The 18,778-nt window shown below is 40.9% G+C and overlaps 1 protein-coding gene across 1 annotated transcript; it reads right to left on the minus strand.

Annotated features, from left to right (window-relative positions):
• Nucleotides 1–1,780: 1,780 nt before the first annotated feature.
• ism2 (isthmin 2) lies at nt 1,781–17,166 on the minus strand. Its single transcript, XM_014472595.2, has 7 exons — nt 17,014–17,166; nt 16,482–16,898; nt 9,896–10,141; nt 7,508–7,829; nt 5,926–6,063; nt 5,765–5,833; nt 1,781–4,242 (listed from the first exon to the last, which is right to left on the minus strand). Exons 2-7 carry the CDS (start codon nt 16,590–16,592, stop codon nt 3,725–3,727), a joined length of 1,404 nt encoding a protein of 467 aa, XP_014328081.1. The 5' UTR covers nt 16,593–16,898; nt 17,014–17,166; the 3' UTR covers nt 1,781–3,724.
• Nucleotides 17,167–18,778: the final 1,612 nt, after the last annotated feature.

Below are 18,778 nucleotides of genomic sequence, written 5' to 3' on the forward strand. Positions count from 1 at the left end.
CAGACAACGTTGTGGCCGGCATAGATCAGCCTAGAAACCACATGGATGCTGGCTGTAAGTTAAGGCATAAAGGGGCTTAAGAGCTTTTACAAAAAACAGCTGAATTTTGGCCGGCAAGTTCAATTGAGCGTCCTAGCATCGGCCATGATTCCTCTCATCACATTTTGAAAATTTGTCGCTTTCATAAACCACCAGAAGAAGCCCCGGATGAGTGAATGCAAGGGTGTGGGTGGTTGTTTTGAGTAGAGAATGCGTATGGCCGATGACTTGAACACATCAAATAAACCTGCAGGGGGGAAAACCCCGTGGCTCGGATGAAATTAGCGATTGGATTCAAAGTTTGCGAGTTTTGCAACATGTAGCCGGCTCCTGTTATTTTCAGGATCTGTTGCATGTGGAAAACGTAGCTTTGACGGGAAAAGATTACAGGCTCATTCTGATTGCTCCTCATCAGAGTGGTCATTAACTCACAAAACCACTAACTGTTTTTTTTTTTTTCTTACAGATTGCGCAGCTTTCTAGTTTCCATCAGTTCTGTGCAGTGGACAGACTGAGCAACATGAAACATGGACCTTCCTTTGGCTTGCTACATTGTGGTTTCTCATTAAATCCCATTCAATGGAACAAACAACATTAAAAGGAGCACACACTTATTTTCTTATCAGAATTTAACTGTGACTAATTTGTTGGTGTTGTTCTTTTTAGACAAGTAAATTGTTGGTCTGACAATTGTTAGGACTGTGACGATGTTCGGGAACTCAAAAAAATCCAGGGTTTTACTGATCAGTGAATGCATTACATGTACCAGATCACGCAGAATGCAACACTCTTCTTGGCATTACCGACCAAGGTTGGAAACTTAAACGTCTAATCTTTTTTTGTAATCACCAAACGCACCATACTTATTAAGTCGCATCACAACACTCTTCAGTGTCGAAGCTGTTAAATTCAAAGTTTACAATTTTCAGTATTACTGAGGTGACTAAATCGGAATCGATAGATTTTCAGCTCGATAATGTCTGACTGCCAACTTCTGAGAAAATGTAATTATTTTTCTGATCAGTGAATGAACCATAGATGCTCCAGGTTGTGCTAACCACAACACTCTTTTGCAATGGGAAGAAGATGCAACGCTAGTGATTTTCAGTGTTTAACTCAGGTGTTTAAGTCAGAAGCACGACAAAAGTTGTAAGAAGCTACTGAAAATATTATTTTCTATTCGGCCCGTTGGCTTTTCTGTCAGGCTATTACAATGGAAAATAGACTTTGGCGGGTGCTGGTCATTTTGCTTTTGTGGCTTTGGCCGTTTCACACACACAACTTTTTCAACTTGCAAAAGTTTATGTCTGCCGCGGGACATCAATTCTGACTTGAGGACGTTTTGTTGAACTGGCAGAAAAGGAGGAGAATTAATCTGGAGCAGGGTTCAGGAGGAGCTGACTGTTTTATTCTTTTGATCATTAAATGTCTGGGTTTTTTGTTTTTTTTATTGAACATTCAAAAGCTGATTTCAAGTCTAGCTCTGCATTATCCAGGCTAAACACTCAGACTACTGTTCACACTTATCTAACCAAGCTAATTGATAACATAAGTCGCTAAAACAGTTTTAAACAGAAGTCTCTGTCTTTGTTTTAAAATAGTAACACTGTTTTATGGTGACTTATGTCTCATGTGTTCGGAAATTGTCTTGGAAAATTCGACTCAGCAAACTAAAGGCGATTTGAAATCACCTTTATCTAAGGTGTGATGAAAGAAAACACATTGAGATGTCAGATGATGAATGCAAACTCTTTATATATATATTTATATATATATATATATTTATATATTTCTTCAGTATAATTGCAACAACATATTCATAGAGCAGTCCAACAAAACAAAAACCTGAAACACAGACACACTGTTTGCTGTTTAAAGTGATATGAGGCAAAAATGCTTCCCTTGTAACCGGGTGCCTTCATTTGTTCAATTCAATTAGTGCACCATGCTGAGCGTAGAGACAGTTCAAAGCTTCAGCAAACTTAAAAACAAAACAGAACAGACAAATAAATACTGTACAACACCATAATACGTAATACTAGACCCAGAAATCACAAAAAGATCATGCTTTGTTTTTATATATATATATATATCAACACTTCTTACATGTTATGAAACTTCATGAAATAACGCAGCATTTCTGTTGAGCTTACCTTCACAATAACAAAATTGTTAATAAATGGCAAAAAATGAAAAATAAAAACAACAAAGTAAAATAAAATAAAGTGCCTTACTTTAAAATTGGCTATTTCAAAGTACAAATGCCTGTATGCGCGTGGAGGCAGATTTCCTGAAAAGAGGTCTGTTGCGAATATCCGTGGAATAAGGTTGGATAGAAAGGACAAGTCCAGCGGTCACGTTTTATGTGTATCCATCACAAAGCTGAAACATGTTTGGCCACAGGTAAAAACTTATTTTTTTTAATATCATGCACCATACATAATGGCTAAAGCCTGAAATATTTGGTCGTACCGCCTTATTCCTGTTGCCAGTACCAATATCCTGTGTCAGCCGACTTCCTGACTTTATTTAGGAAGGAATGTCTTTTCTATCCAATCCGGTTCTATCCAGCAGCTTGAAAGAATTAACCAAACGTAAAGGATCCAAATGCCTTCTGAAAAAGCATCATCAGTTCATCGCTTTCTATCTAGATTACACATCGACTAATTCTTGCCCCAACATGCTTCTGTACAAGATCCACAAAGTATCCTGTTGATGAGGTAAATGAACCGATTTCATTTAGCATGATCAGTTAGTCCCCCCCCCTGAGAACATTGTAGAGACACACCTACATGCACAATCTAACCATTGCCCAACTTGCTCCTCGTCTACATCTGCACGGTAGAGACGTGGAGGCTGGATTTACACTGGCACCAACAGTCTGATTTGTATCTCTTTGGCACCCGGATTATGTGTTTTTCCTGGTTGTGAAAGGAAACGGCTGAAATCGAGTCAGCGCCACAAAACGTTTAAAATCGAATGGGATTTTTCTGGATCATTTCCGCCTACAGGCTACTCTTGTAAGGCTCTCTTAACAAGTCTTACAAGGACAATTGACTGCGAAAAGTCACTTTGCCTTTCGAATCACTCATATTCAGATCCATATTCCTTTATAGTTTGCAGTAGTGATGGGGGCGGGGAGGGGAGAAGCACCAACCATGTGTTGTCTTTTGGATCTGTGTGTCCATTTGTTAAAATCCTCATAAGGTCTGAGGGTTTTTACGTTGTAGCAGCGTTAAGATGAGTGATTAGCTTACCATACCTTTGTTTGTATCTTGAAAAGGACCACTTTATTAACATAACATTTACATTTTTACGAAGCAATATAGGATTTAGGCCATATGTTATCATCCAATATTAGACAATAACTACAGGACACAAGAAAACAAGCCTCAGAGGGAATGAACTTTAGAAAGAAAGAAATTGATACACCAAATGTGTGGGAAGATGAAAACCGACCATTTTCCCCCCCTCATCCTTTCATGTAAATCAGTTGGCCGAGTCTGGATATAGGACAATGATGCTGTGGGCACAAACCTCATCAAAGTACACATTCACAAATGAAAAGGTTCTTTGAGGGTTTTGCATGATTAATAGCTCATATGTCGCTTTAGGGTAATGTTTATTTTTTAGCAGAGGCTGTTTCATCATAAATTAGGACTGTAGTTGTTTTGGCTGTAGTAACTCAGTACTCTCTGGCCTCTTCAAGTTCATTCATAAACACGTCTTCATGGGGGTTTTCTGGGCAACTCAGTCCGTTATTTGGCGGCCGCACCACGTGGAAGCGACTCCAGTCCCCTTTGCACAGGATCCAAGGCAGGACGTCCACCTTGAAGTGCAGCTCCTGCGAGAACTCGGTGCTGATGAGGTTCGGCGTGCCCGCGCCCTTCCCCCGCGTGATCAGGCGCCCGCGGTCGCTGTAGCAACAATGCTGCGCCGCCAGAGTGGACGAGTCGCTGGAAAGCGCCGAGCGAATGCAGCTGCGCGCCGAGGGCTTGTAGATGTCCAGCCGCTCCGTCGGGCCGCTGGCGTCGCGCCAGCGAAAAGGTCGCCCTCGGGTCTCGTCGTAGAGGCTCACCACGGTGTACGCCGCTTCGGACGGGTACGAGCAGGGGCAGCTGGGCAGCTCAGACAAGACCTGCTGCAGATACCTCTGGAGAAAGTCACTCTTGCAGTTCAGCCACTTCTCACAGCTGTCCACATCTGTCGGGAAAGAGAACAGAGGAAGCAAAGCTGTGTCTTTAGTAGTTTACAGGAGCTCTGCTGATAGAATGAACAGGTGCCAGAATGGAGCCAAGCTGAAATCTTATGGGTGCCTTTCCTAAACCTTTATATTACAGTTAAGAACAAGAACAATCTGCTTTCTCGAGGGAAAATATATCAGCTATGTAGCATCGTGACTCACTACCCAACAATCCCAATGCTTTTTCACAAACTTCTGAGTAATGTTATTGGGATTTTTGGTAGTAGACCAACACGAAGTACTGGATAATTGTGAAGCTGAAGTTAAGTGCTAACTGACCTTCTAACAACTACAGCTTCAAGTCTTTTAGGGTAAGTCTCTACCAGTTTTTCTTGCCTGTCTCTCTTTGCAAAATAACCTAAAGTCAGTCAGATTATATGGACAGAATCTATGATAGGATTTCTGGAATTTAAGAGTTTTTAAAACCTTTTTAAGGCCTTTATGAATGAAATTCAAGAACCGTATCATAACAGAAATTTAAAGAAAGTCGCCTACGGTCTTAACCCCCACCTCCATGCTTTTTTGCACATAAAGCACCTACCTTGGTATGGAGTTGGCAACAGAAGTGAGTCAATGGCAAAGACGAATGTCATCCAACCGACTGGCAATAAATTTATACTTACCAGTGACAGAAAAACTGGTAAGTTTTGCCACAACTAGCTGTGGCATATTGCTTACAGGTAGCCTCAAACGCAAACCCTCAAAGTCACAAAAAGCAAAGACCATGTTTGAGTGTGACTCAAATTTTTGCCTGACAGAAACGTTCTGTGTGAAAACATTTTTAAAACCACACAGACGACACAATGTTAAATAGTTCTGCTGCAACAAAAATTTAAGACCTTTGATTAACATATTTGAGGTCACTTGATTTTTTTAAACAAATTAAAGACATTTAGGGCCTTAATTTTAGATACTTAAATTTCAGACTTTTTAAGAATGCCCAGACACGACCTTGGAGCCTCCATTTTCAAGTTCTATCACAGATTCTCAAATGGATTTCACCATTCTAATCCAACAGTGTGACTTGATCTGACCCATTCTAACTTTGGCTGCATGTTAGAAGTGTGTGATACAGCATTTTCTGGTATCGAACCCATGCCAGCTAAATACACGGCCAGTACTGCTGATATCAATACATGCATATATGATCAAACTTCTGATTTTAGTAGTTTCTCCTTTGAATCAACTTGTTCAAACATAATTTCGACAAAGTTTATAGGTATCTACAAAATACTTTAATGCCAAATTAGCATGATTTGTGTGCATTTTTCCTAAATACAGTGCAACAAATTTTAATTAGAGAGAAAATCAAAATGAAATCTTGACTTGGTATCATTATGATCGATTTTTTTGGATTGATCCGCCCAACTCTACTGTGTGCTTTGAGTTGCTGCCCTACTAGAAAGTGTACCTTCACCCTAGCCTTATGTATTTTACAGTCTCTAACAGATTTTCTTCCAGCTTTTCCTAGAAAGAACCCACCTGTTCCAAACGGTTCAGTGCCGTTCTCCATCTCAAAAGGGAATGGTTCCACCACAGCGTTGACGTCACCTACGAGGACAAAAGGAAACGGGTGAAATTAGATTAGAAATCAGACAAAAAAACAAAAATTCTTCAAAACGAAGCTAGAAGTAAAACGCTACCAGGGCAAGGCTCCAGGTCACACTTTGAAGCTTCAGTCAGTGTGCAGGAGTAGCCACAGGATTTCGTCCTCTTTCTTTCACCGTGTCCACATGTCACTGAGCATGGAGACCAAGGAGTCCATTCATCTGTCTCCTTCTCTGTGGGAGAGAAAACAAATCCAAAAATCACCACGCACTCCAAACCCAGCATAAGCGCTTGCGATTTATTTCATGGAGATCAAAGCCAGCTATACGCTCTGTGATTAGATCAGTGTAAAAACAGAGCAAAAAAAACAAAACACAAGTTTTGTTTTGACAGGAATCTGTGTACTCGAACGCTCTAATCCAGAACAAGCTTTCAAAGTTTCCTAAACGTCTTAGGCTATACACATGACAATTTTCTCCTGGTTTAACCTTTCCCATGCAATCCGTTGCTCTTTTTAAGCAGGCTTGAGTGAAATTAGAGGGAGAGAGGTTGTGCTGTGGCTGTCCGCCTCCGCACCATATTTCCTTGTGGTGTTAATAACACTGAAAACAAGTCATTCTTGATTAAAGGCGAGGTGGGTGCAGAAATACCAGCCTGGGTGTAGCAGGCACCCAATTTGACTTTGTGGGCAACGCCAGCTCGCCATGTGGCCAAAGGGGCATGAGGTCTCAGGGAGGTTGTAATTACAGAATGAGCTAAGGTTGGCACCCTTAATTTATGTTCACTATGCCGTTAGATGTGACCATTTAGGCTGCATTGTTGCCCTTTACTGATTCCCTCCTGTATACGCAACATCGAAAGAGATTAAAAAATGCATAATGGCTTAATTGACAAGCGAAGAGACGGTACGTTCACCTGCAGAGTCTTCCTCAACTATAAAATATTTGGATCTATTTGAGGAGAGCTTCGAACAACCCTCAAAACTGCCTAAATACTAATCCGATTGGGGCTCTGCATTTGGGATTCACTTCCTTTTCCAAACTCTGACAGTGCACACCTCACGATTCTTTGTCTCTCTCTTTTCTTTTTTTTTTATACTATTTTTATCCCTGAGTACGTTGTCTGTGAAAGCTGAGACACAAAACAAGTTATGCGGTGCCCTTACAGCCTCCCAAATTCTTGAACTCGCCTAAAAGGCTGCGCCGCGCAGGACAGTGAGGGCGTAAAACGGGGGGAGGTTAGGGAGAAGTGGTGGGAGGGGGCCCAAAGGGCCCCGGGGAGGGATGAAAGAGCCGGCCAAATGGTCCCTGCCATTCTCTGTTCCCAATCTGCCCTCTAATTGTCCACAAGCAGTGGGATGTTTTGTCCCAGAGAACAGTGACGGCCTCACGCTGTTATTAGCGAGCCCATCGGAAGGCATCTTCAAACGGCGGGCCTCTGAGACCGGCACGACAGTGTCGACTTCAAAGCGGCCGCGGCCCGCAAATGTCCTCATGGTCGAGTGCTCGTGCTTCCTCATATGCTGGCATCGTTCGGCTCGATCTGACAGTGAAAAGCAATTCTACTAAATAAGTAATTCTTGTCCATCCATTCTGATCTTATCACTCCGCTATGTTTGTTTTACTTTAAGCTTTTTATTTATTTTTTTGTGCCATTTCTAGTAGATGTAAAGCTTACCAAAATAGCTTTCCATGGGATCCCAACCCTCATTCCAGTGAGTGTCCCAGTCTCCCCCCACTCCGCTGGGAAGGGGTTCTTCGCTTCCATAATCTAGAGAGTAATCGTCTTCCCCCTCTTCCTCGCCGGTGTCTTCTGCGCCCGACCGACTGTTGCTTTCCTCGCTGGAATCGGTGTAGCTCCAGAAGAGGGGCCAGAAGAGCTTCTTGCCTCCGATCCAATCCACTGTGGACGACGGGGAGGAGGAAGGTAGCCAGTCTTTCTCATTGGCCAGGTCCATTTCTACCTCCATCTGAGGGTCGTCAACAACTTCTATGGTTACCTGCGTGGAACAATTGGAGAAGCTTCGTTAACCAGGTGCTTCCAAACATAGACAGTAAAAGCTTCGGTGAAACTGATTTTGGGCCAATTTCCAGACTTTCTTTTCAAAGAGTTGACCTGTGGATACTGTCACAACTTGAGACGATTTGTTTTTGGTAATTAGTACAGATGACTCAGCATGGGTCACTAGAAGTCTCCCCCTGTATTCCCTAAAGGAGTCGGAGGTTTAAGTTGACTCTAGAAAGCTGCCAGTCTTTCAAAATCCAATGTGTTTCATGTCACACAGGTGTTAAAATTTCAAAATGATACAATAAAAGCACTGTTGTATTTCACTCTTTTATCTGATGCGTCTCTTTCTCTCATTTTTAACAGCAAATTTATGTCAACATGTCTTGGATTATATAGTTTCAGCTGCATTTTAAACATAATAAAAAACAACTTCAACACCGAAGAGGGGTGTTTTCAGTGTCATAAGTATGGTAAGCTCACTAATAAGAAAACAGATCTGATTTTGGACTTTCTAGCTGGATTTTCATAAGCCAATAAACATGAACATTTTCCAATTCTAGGCAACAGCTGATTTCTCTATGTATCTCTAAAAAGTTTCATTTTTTCCTGCACAAAGTTTGATTTTGAATTTATACACATTTACAAACATTAAGTTCAGCAAAGTATTTATGCACGTTTAAAGCATCACACAACTGGCGAGCTGTAGTCCGAAACCCACTCCTGTCAAATCATTAGGTGACTAAGCTTATGACTGAATCTTTCCACAGATTTAAAGTCAATCAGTGGGCATGAGCAGTCAGTAGATCAAACAACTCTCTCAGGGAAGTAGTGAAGCTTCATTCTGGATAAACACCTCTTATTACCCAAAGATGACTCATCCTAGATGCAACTGAATTTCCCAAAGCCAAATTCAGCACATTCATCAGACCTAAAACTATGTTTGCTTGAATATAAACTGTACAACCTGCTGTTTTAAGTGTTTATATGGTAACTCACAATAGATTTAATCATCACTGAAAAGGCGAAGCGAGTACGACTTGAACAGGAGGAAAAGCTGCAGGAGAAAAAGCTACATTAGCTGTAGCTGATCAGCATATCTTACGTCATAATGGCCCTTTAGCTACCCAGAGTTGGACAGAATAAGTTTATTGGAAAATGTTGAACTTTTTGTTTATCCTAAATTGTGAGGATAAATAGATACATGATTATAGAGATATCTGCCTTCAAATTTCAACAGAAGTATGAAGCAAAAAGATGAGAATAGGAGACTTTAAAGAAAAAGTAAACTAACCCATACTTTTCTCTGCAACACCCATTTTTTTCTTTTAATTTAAAGCTTTTTAGTAATTTATAGGGGTGTCAGTGGTAATGCGATAACGCACGCAATTAATTTAAGCTTTAGTTCAAAGATGCTACTATTAGCAATGTCGAGTGAGGAGATTGGTGAGGAGTCAGGCTGTTTTGCTCAGCGGCAAATTTCGCTTTAAAAAACACAGCGGTTACAGCAGGTGCCGCGAAGCTATAGACATCGATGCAGACATCTTGAGTTTGAATCCTGTCCACGGTTCCTTTTCCAAATGTCTTCCCCTCTTCCCTCTGTCCAACTAGTGGCAAAAGATTTATTAAACAACATGACAATGGACGTTTGGATAAAACCCTGGTTGGATGCAGTTTTTTTGCGACAGCGAATTATCCTTCCGTCGAATTATCCTTCTGTTGACGCACAATCAATTAACATTTCTAAACTAAGATTGAAACAAATTACTTTTTTAAAAAATCTTCCTGAAAATGAAAACCTGGACAACGGAAAATCTTCAGACATTTAGTTTGAGGCAATGAAAACGTTTCTTAAACATGTTTTAAAAACGTGAATTTTGACATTTCAAGCTCATAGAATTGGTGATTAGGCACGATTAATCAAAATGTCCAAATGTGATTCATCTGATTCGGTTTTTCTATCGATTGACAGCATTAATAATTTATCCTACAGACAGATAAGCTGCTTCAACAAAGTACTAATTTAACATTTCAAAGTGTGTGTGCCCTCTTCACACGTGCCTGTATGTTGGGGTTCTGAGAGTTAATGTCAGCGTTGGCGAGGTCTGGAAAGTTGTTCAGGTCGAAGATAAAAGGCTTGGTCTCCTCCTCGGGCTCGGGCTGTGGTAGAACACCAGCGGAGCGGTGCTGGGGGTGAGACCACCTCCTCTGGTGGCTGTGCGGCTCAGGCAGAATGCTCTGGACCTGGTTCTGCTGCTCCTCAGAGATGTGCTGGATCCCACCAGTGTGAACTGGATGGCCATGAATCTGATGGAAAACACAAAAATATATACAGTTGAACTCTCTGGCACAGGCACAAAACATTTCATCAAGAAGGTTGTGATAAATATCACTTTTTAACAGTTACAGTGACTTGTAGGTACGCCTTAAACCTTTCAAAACTTTGTCAAATAACATTTTCTCAAATTTGTTATGTATTCTCACCCACATCATCTTGAAAGAACCATCCCACGGTAAAATATGGGATCCTTCTGTGGGGGTGGAGGTTTTTTTCAGTAGGAACAGGGAAGTAATTAATGGGAATTACAGGAGCTATAAACCTGGATGGAGCTCTAAAACCTGAGCAATCTTGAAAAGAAAACTTGCTAAAATATTTGATCCTGGGTCAGAAGTCCATGTTTCTTTTGGACATTGACCCTGTTTTGCAAAAATAAGCAAACATGTCCATATTTGTCGCCTATCATGACAACAAATTTTGCTGGGCGATTAATTGTGCCAGAAGTTATTACTATAGAGAAAGATATTGTTGCTTTGAGACCATTTTCAAGTCATACAGTACGTCATCCCAGAGATAAATAAAACTTTAATTTCTGACAAACATTTAGCACTGGAACTGGAAGGCATTTTAAATGTCCAAAATAAATAAACAAAACAACCGAAACAACAGGTAAAATTAACACTGAAGTCCCTGTAAACAAAGTTGTCCTTCAAAAAAGGGGCTAGTTGAGGCCAATGCACCAGACTGAAGACTTTTGTCAATCAGTCTTTGGTAGAAAGAGAGATATGAGAAAAAACAACCAACCATACAAGTGAAAATGATCAAGCACCTTGTTAATTTATCAAGGGATTAATACATTCAGTGCTTATCGCGATAGGCAATGTGCAACGCTGGTAGAGACTTGGTTCTGCAAACTACTGACTTGGGGAACATAGCCAGTGTAGTACTTCTTTGTAATAACTACTATTCTTCGTTTTGTTGCAATGTCAGCAGTTTGTAAAAGACTTGAGGCATCCAAATTACTAGCCAAGTGATCAACCAGCATTCGTTCCTTTTTTTTTTTTCCCACAACAGTCATGGCATCCAAGCTGTGGACAAAGGGGGTCCTGTGCTGGCGAGATCCTCTTTTAGCTTTAATTAGAGGGCCTGGGAGGCGTGGGACTCCTGGGCTGATGCGAGGGTGTCTGAACCTGATGCTGTTTTTATTCCCCCACTGTATGTGACCTTGAAGGGTCACATACAGTGAATTGACAGAAAGAGTGACGACGAACGGTGAAAACGTGTGTCATATGCTATGCCGGTCCTTGTATACGACTGGAGATGATCCAGCTTGCGGTCATACCCAGCAAAACAGGGGAAGCTGAAAGGCCGAAGAGGAAAACTGTCTGAACGCATGAACAGCGAGTTGATGATTTGTAGTTATGGCCTCAAGAAGACGATGTACTTTTCGATGCCTGCGATTGTCCCATAAAGATCTCGTGCCACCGTTCGAGAGTGCAGACACATGAAGCGTGCAAAGGAGATAACTCAGCCCAGACATGATAAATGATGAACTCAGCCTTGTTCCTCAAATAGACTTAAAGTAATGGTGACAAACAGGATAGATATTAAGGATCATTTTTCCTTTCAACCCTAGACGGAATCCATTATTGGGGAATATCTCAAGCAAGCACAATTCATAAATTAAATTAAAAGTGAACAGCTCAACGTCTAGCAAAAGTAGACTAATTAAACTAATACAAATGACAGATGATGCAAAACAAAAACTTAATCATTTAGCAATGCATTATGACATGTTTTAGGATGAAGATTCACTTCAATATTTTGCAAAAAATGTAACTACTGCGTGTTAGTTATGCGTGTTTCTAACTAAAACTCATGGGAAAAGAAGCATTTGAATGTGTTGTGATATGAAGTTACTTGGTATTATGTTTAGGTTTTTGGTATGTAATTTTATTCTGACGTTTTTGACCAAATTGTAAAATATTACACCCCCACCACAAATGGAAATTAGCTGAAAGACATGCAAAGGACATCACTGCTTTGAAACACAGGGTTGACAAAATAGATGTATAAATATCTAAATGTGGGTGAAAGGTTGTTTGAGTTGATCAAACAGGCTGAGTCGAGATTTGGGTAGTTTCATCAGAGATTCACTGAAAACTGTTGCTGGTGACTTAAAATGGACAATTTTTGTTTGCATGTCCTGACTGGGAACCTGCAAGTCAGAAAAACAAACAAACGCAACAACAAAAAACACTCAGTATTTAAGCTCAATTAGATCACACTAACCACATTCTTCATAGTGGAAGTTGTTACAGAGGGAGGTATCCTGAAAGTTATCCATTTTCAATTAAATGTAGGACGTAGATGTTCAAAATAAGGCAAAAGGAGGACCAAAAGTCAATTTTTAAAGGATATGCAGAGGCGATTTGTGTGTTTATTTAGGTTGGTCTGGCAGTTGGTTGTGTTGTACATGACTTTTTCCAGGTACAAAGAGGAGCTGTCTTAAACAGAGCATCAATTCATACCCTCCTTATAGACGTTTCGTTGAATCGGCAGAGCAGCAAATTGACCCTGAGCTGGTTGCTGAACAGAGTAGAGTCAAACTGTGTCTTTTGGAAATCTCAGATTTAAGGGTCTATGTTCTCTGGATAATACACACAGAGATTCTTGTTCACAGTTAATATTGCTAATTATGCTAATAGCTAACATAAGATGCTAAAGGCAGTTGGCAACGTCCACTCATATCAGTATTGTTTTAAATGAATAAAATCCAGCTTTTAGTTCACTACTCTCTCAGACATAGGACATAATTTTATTTCTGAGCTCAACAAAGACAACAAGTTTTCCACCTAAAATAACCATAAAGAAGATGTCAATCCAATGTTCAGGGCTTATTCAAATACCTACAAAGAATCGTTGTCCAACACTGTAATATTGTCCAACAATGCAATATCTGTTATATCGGATCAGACCGTTCTCACCTAAGACTCACATATATCCAACGCAACCATGAAAACACAAAAAGCTTAAAGTCCAGAGCCATGAAAGAGGCCACATACTTTCACACCCTCCTCATCTCGTCTTGTTTCACATCTGGATCTTGTATTCCTTCGCCCTGTATATCACTCTCCTCCTCCTTTCTTCCTCCCCCTTGTTCTCTGTGATCCTGCTCTCCTCCTCTCCTCCTTACTTGGTAGTGGGGCTCCCCTGATCAAAGGCCCCGTGGCTGATGGCATGTGGCGTGTTTAACAGGGAGACTGCACAAAATGCATAGGGGTACACCAGTCCTGACCTGGAGACTGCAGTCTCTCTTGAAGATAAGCAGAGAGCGCCGCTTGAAAGCGATTTAAAAGATTACGCCCAATTAGGGCTACTGCCATTGCTACTGCTGATGATGACACACATTCGGGTTAGGGAAGAGAAGGTTGGAAGGCTGGGCGAAGCCAACGTGGGGGTGAGGGGGGACCAAAGTAAAGGGCTAGGGATGAGATCCGGTAGGATTGGCGGGGAGTCTGGGAAGGCACGCAGAGTGGCAGGCCTGATTTATGCGCGCAGAAATCAAAGGCCCCTGCACTTGGCTGTTTCCAAACCATTACAGAAGAACAATAAACTATGGATGCTCTTTGATCGGCATCTTTGTCAAATAGAAACAGGACAGCGAATGCATGCTCAGATGAACTGGGGTGAGCTCGTGGAGCTTTGGAAAGGGGGGAGCAAAGGAGGGTAGAGAGTGAACAGAGCAAACAGGTCCTGATATTTGGGGAAAACAGGCCACTCCGACACAATCCTCCTCTTTCTCCACTTTGAAGAGAGATGGGGGCAAAACTCAAAAACAGGAAATTCCACATTAACACACAAAAAAAAAGAGCCAACGTAAACAGCCAGACGAATGACACTTGACCTGAGCCCCAGTAAGGGAGATACTGAAGGCCTGCCTTATTCTGGTTACATAAGCATCTAGTTACTCTACCGATCTTAGCTTCCACTTTCTCCTTCCCCTCTGTCTTAGCCTGCTACACCCTGCAGGTCACAAGCACAGGTAGGGAGTCATCTTCCACAAACCGCTGGGGATAGAAATGAACCATCACACACTCTACAGGGATTTTCTTTTCTCCTCTGTCTTACTCTAATGACTCCCTTCTTTTCCTTCCTTCTGTTTTCTCTCTGCCCCTTTATGCTTTTACATCAATCAGACAGATGATGAGAGAGAAAGTCCCAACAGGGCATCAATGGGAGGCCACACAAGATGGAGAGATCAAAGACACACATCCACTAACAGACTTTGATTTCCAAATATGTCTGCGCATAACACAAACATTCCCCTTAGATAGACCCGCCACACACATTGCGTGGCGTGCCAAGCTACGCACCGAGTTTGGATTTATGACGGCAGGGTGTGTGCCCGGTCATGACAAATGTTACTATACATGGAAAGAGAGTTGGAGGAGAAACAGAGCAACGTGATCTGAGTCGAAAGGTGGAAATCAGCTAATTATTTTCGGAAAACTAAATCATGATAGATTCATGTAATCAATTACCAGAGTATAAATTACAGCGCTTAAACTGTGCATGTCATGCTTATGCCATATATTCCACAAGAAAGCTGTTATTTTTACATTGCACACAAATCCTACTGGAGTGATTGAGAAAAGATTAACATTTTAAAGAGGAGTAAGTTGTTTATAATACTCATTCAGCATTATTATTGGAAACACATTTAAGATTTGCTTTTTTGTTGCAATAATACAGAGCTGGCCCCAGGCGTAGCCAAACTAAACAGATCACTTTGGCCCCCAAACCAGCAGAGGGCCCCCAAGGGCACGAAAATGATAACTGAAGTGATTCATCAGCCACCCTCATGGAAAGTTTGGAGTGCTACAAGTCAAGACCGTGAATTTCTACAAACAAAACATACTCGGAATTATACTGGTTTATTTATTTACTTCCTGTTACGTCCTTTTTTTTTTTTTACATTTGGAGGATCTCAAGTCAGGACAGCGTTGCTTAAATCAGCCTTTTCGCTTATAGTTCATTTTAAAACCAAAATCAACTTGCACAATTAGGTACATTCTTTTCACATTTGAGAAAAAAAACTATATCCGTGTCAAAATGTCTAAAAGTTGTAGTAGTAGTGATGGAGACTTCATTGTCGAGACAAGCTTCTAATTACAGAAGCTTTGAAAACTGTTAGACATTTATACAAGTTAGTATGGAAGTGGGACAAAACTGGGGGTATTTTGGGTGAAAAGATTGGAAATGGGCCATTCAGACAGCCATGAAAAGTCAGATATGGGTCACAAATATGAGGAAAAAAAATCATATTTGGGTCAAATTTACCCAAAGTCAATGTTATTGTAACTATTATAAATAACAGGACTACAATCGATCATAATTGTCTTAACATATTTTACATAATCCGACTTCCTTCACAAGTATCATGAAAATATCTAAAAAATAAATAAATAAATACTGAAACTGTGCCAAATTTTAAGTTTTAATTTCAAGTCAATCATGAAATTTCCCCAAATTCCCAAATTTTAGATACAAAACTGGTGACACTTTATTATTTTTAACATAACTTTTGATTTTGGTGTCATTCAAAAGACTTTGATGCTCTTCAAAACGAAACCATTTGTTTCCCCAAAATTTCTTTTGCGACAATCTTTCAAACATATGTAAAGGCAATATTGGTAGAGTATTGGGAAGCAGGAAGAGGCAATAAGTGATTAATTACATGGAGTTAATTATAATGATGAAAAGTTAATGATTTTTTTTTTATTAACAATGAAGCCTGAGATGTGGTTGTGATTGTTTGAATCCCCCCACTTTCCACTGGCTTAGTTTCATGAGAGCATGAATAAATATTAGTATCCTAGAAATGGTGAAGAATGCTCTTATTTTGTGCTGCTAGAATATCAACTACACAAATTATTTTAGAGGTAGTGGAGTAGTGTTTGCATTTGTGGGGCTCTGACTATGAAGTTGCAGATTTTTTGCCAAAAGATGAGGATATTAAATAACTTCTAGCATCACATTTATCATTATCACAATAAATACCACATAATATTACAAGAAAACTTAAGTCCATGTCACCCAATCCTGTTGGGAAGGTATCAAATTTAACTTCCGTCTAAGGCCCTGTACAATTTTGGTCCGGCTCTGGAATAACAGAATTGCATTAACTTTCTACAACCCATGTTATCTCTTTTAAAAAAAAAAGTTATCTGCTAATAAAAAAATAACCAGGAAGCTGATATAAAAACCAAAATGCATTAACTAAGTGAAAATTTGATCAAGATCAACCATTTTTATTGTTTAACCTTCTTAGCAACAAAATTGTAGGTTTAACTAAAAGTTTCTTACTTTGTGGGTAAAACTCTTGCGTTTTGTTGGAAAGCCCGTTCCCAAGCTGACGAGAAGAATCGAGCAAAGCGCGAGCAGCATCTGAAATCTCCTCGCGACCTCTCCACGCATCTTCTCTGCGGCGGTGTTCCCTCTGAAGTTCTTTTAAAAGTGCTTTTCTCTGGTTTGCTCTCGGTGAGGCGGCCGGCTGGTTCGGGAGAAACGCTCGTCGTCGAACTCTCGTCTGACTTTTAGCTCAGAACAGATGGAGATTTGAAGTCTCGTCGCTCTTTATAAAGATGCGCACCAGCAGCGTGCGACGGCATCCCGCGCACCGTCCATGTCGGATACACCAGAGGCTCGCGCAGCAGCTGTGGGTCCGTTCGGCGGCGCGAGCTCCACGCTTCTCTTCCCCATAAAAACCGCTGCGGCTGCGGGCTTTAAGTACCCGAGAAAAGAAAAAAAGAAAAAAAAAAAGAGTGTAATACCCCACGCTGAATCTCCCCGTCCGCACCGGCGCACGCTTATTCAGCTGCTTTAAACTGTGACTCACTCCTAGTCAGTGGGTGGATGGGTTTTCTCTTCCAATACATTGATATCAGGGCGTTAAGGGTTCCTCTCGCTGGTTGTCTGTTTGATTCGTTAATCCATTATCAAGCCACGGTTCATCCAACGGTTTTGTACGACGTGTTTGTGCGCGCGTCCCGCCTAGCCAAACGGTTGAGGCAAACTTGCCTCTTTTACGCACGCATTAAGAGGTTTCACGCTGTGGGAGTTGGGGGTGGGATTGCTCACAGCTGTGTGGAGAGGGTGCAGTGGGGCCACTGAGGAGCTTGACAAGGTGAAAGCAATAGTTTGTTCAGTAAAACTGACTGAAGGCAGGCAAAGTCAGTTGCATAGCATTACAGACCCAACTTTTCATAGTAAGTCACTTTATCATAAACTTCAATTTGTTTCACTAGTTTTTTTTATGTGACAGACCATCACAAAGTCTCAAAATAGTGAAGTGTATTGATAAAAAAAAAAAAAAGTCCAAATGTGGTGTACATTTGTTTTTGTTTTTTCATTCACTTTACTCTGAATAAAATATCTGCTCTAAATAAAATACGATTGCATTCAAAAGTTACCTAATCAACAAATGTCATTTAATTTCAGTGTACTGGGAAGGACTCAAAAATCAGAGAGCATTAGTGGATAAACAACATCGTTATGATTAAGGATATATCGATATGAAAATTTGGGTTAATATCAATATCTAATATTAATATTGCTATTATTTCTGATAAACTATATTTACCCACATCATATATATTTCTCTACTGTTTTGACACATTTGGGGGGGGGGGGAATACCAGAAACAGACAGCAACAAGATGGAGATAAATATTAGTTTGGCCCAGTTTTATTTTTTGGGCCGATATCGATATGTTAAAAGAACGACTAATATCGGCCAAGCCTGATGTTAATTCTGACATATCGAACGTCCCTCGTTATGACCAACAAACACAAGCAGGCAGATCAGGGATCAATTAGTTTAAGTGCTTATCATCTGAAAGTCTTACAGAAATCCAGAGTTCAGGTGAGAGAATTGGACAAGTCTACATATTGAGATCCGGTTTAGATTTAGAAGTCTATTTACAGAAGTACCCACTTACAGAAGTAAGTGGGTTTGGCGAATGTTGTTCTGAGGGAACAATGGATCAGTCCGACTTGGAGATGTCTCGCTGGGTGCGATCCAGACGGCGAGGATTCCTGGAAGGTGCAGGTGGTCTGTTGGAGAGCAGGCAGGCCGAGGAGTTGAGGGGAACGATTTATTTATTTATTTTTTATGTTTCCTGCTGGCAGAGCAGCACCCAGAATTGTTGTCTTGAGTGCAAAGTAGAAGCCGGACAGATTTACTTTCACGAGTGCAGCATTACGGCTGTGTCTGGAGACAAATGTACGCTCTAGAAGAGGGAGAGAGATGGAATCGGAGGAGGAAGCCACTCAAAGAGCTTGGTCAGGTAAGTGTCCAAGTTGCATTCTGGAGGACTGCAAAAGACAAACATGAATGCCAAGAACAATGAGTTTTCACCAAAAAATCTCAATGGAGGTCAAAGGTTGACTTCTACCATCAGTGGCTGACCACCAGGCAAGGAATTATCTTGAGACCCTTTTAACTCAGATGTGTAGTTGATAGCAGTCAGGTGTGATGGCAGCACTCAGACACACACACGCACACACACACACACTGTCCCCGGCGCCTAGACCTGGAGGTTCTGGAGAGAGGACGCAAGCACACCCAGCAACGACAAACGAGAAAACCACAACAATAAGTAG

This window comes from Xiphophorus maculatus, chromosome 15, assembly GCF_002775205.1.
Source record: "Xiphophorus maculatus strain JP 163 A chromosome 15, X_maculatus-5.0-male, whole genome shotgun sequence".
Taxonomy (NCBI): Eukaryota; Metazoa; Chordata; class Actinopteri; order Cyprinodontiformes; family Poeciliidae; genus Xiphophorus; species Xiphophorus maculatus.

What these genes read in the sequence shown, in the direction of transcription:
- ism2 (XM_014472595.2), bottom strand. Translation starts at nt 16,592, where the DNA reads ATGCGTGGAGAGGTCGCGAGGAGATTTCAGATGCTGCTCGCGCTTTGC. An exon ending in CTCAGAACCCCAACATACAG is followed by an intron (nt 7,830 to 9,895) that starts GCACGTGTGAAG and finishes TGTTCCACGCAG; the next exon opens with GTAACCATAGAAGTTGTTGA. An exon ending in TGACCTGGAGCCTTGCCCTG is followed by an intron (nt 5,834 to 5,925) that starts GTAGCGTTTTAC and finishes TTGTCCTCGTAG; the next exon opens with GTGACGTCAACGCTGTGGTG.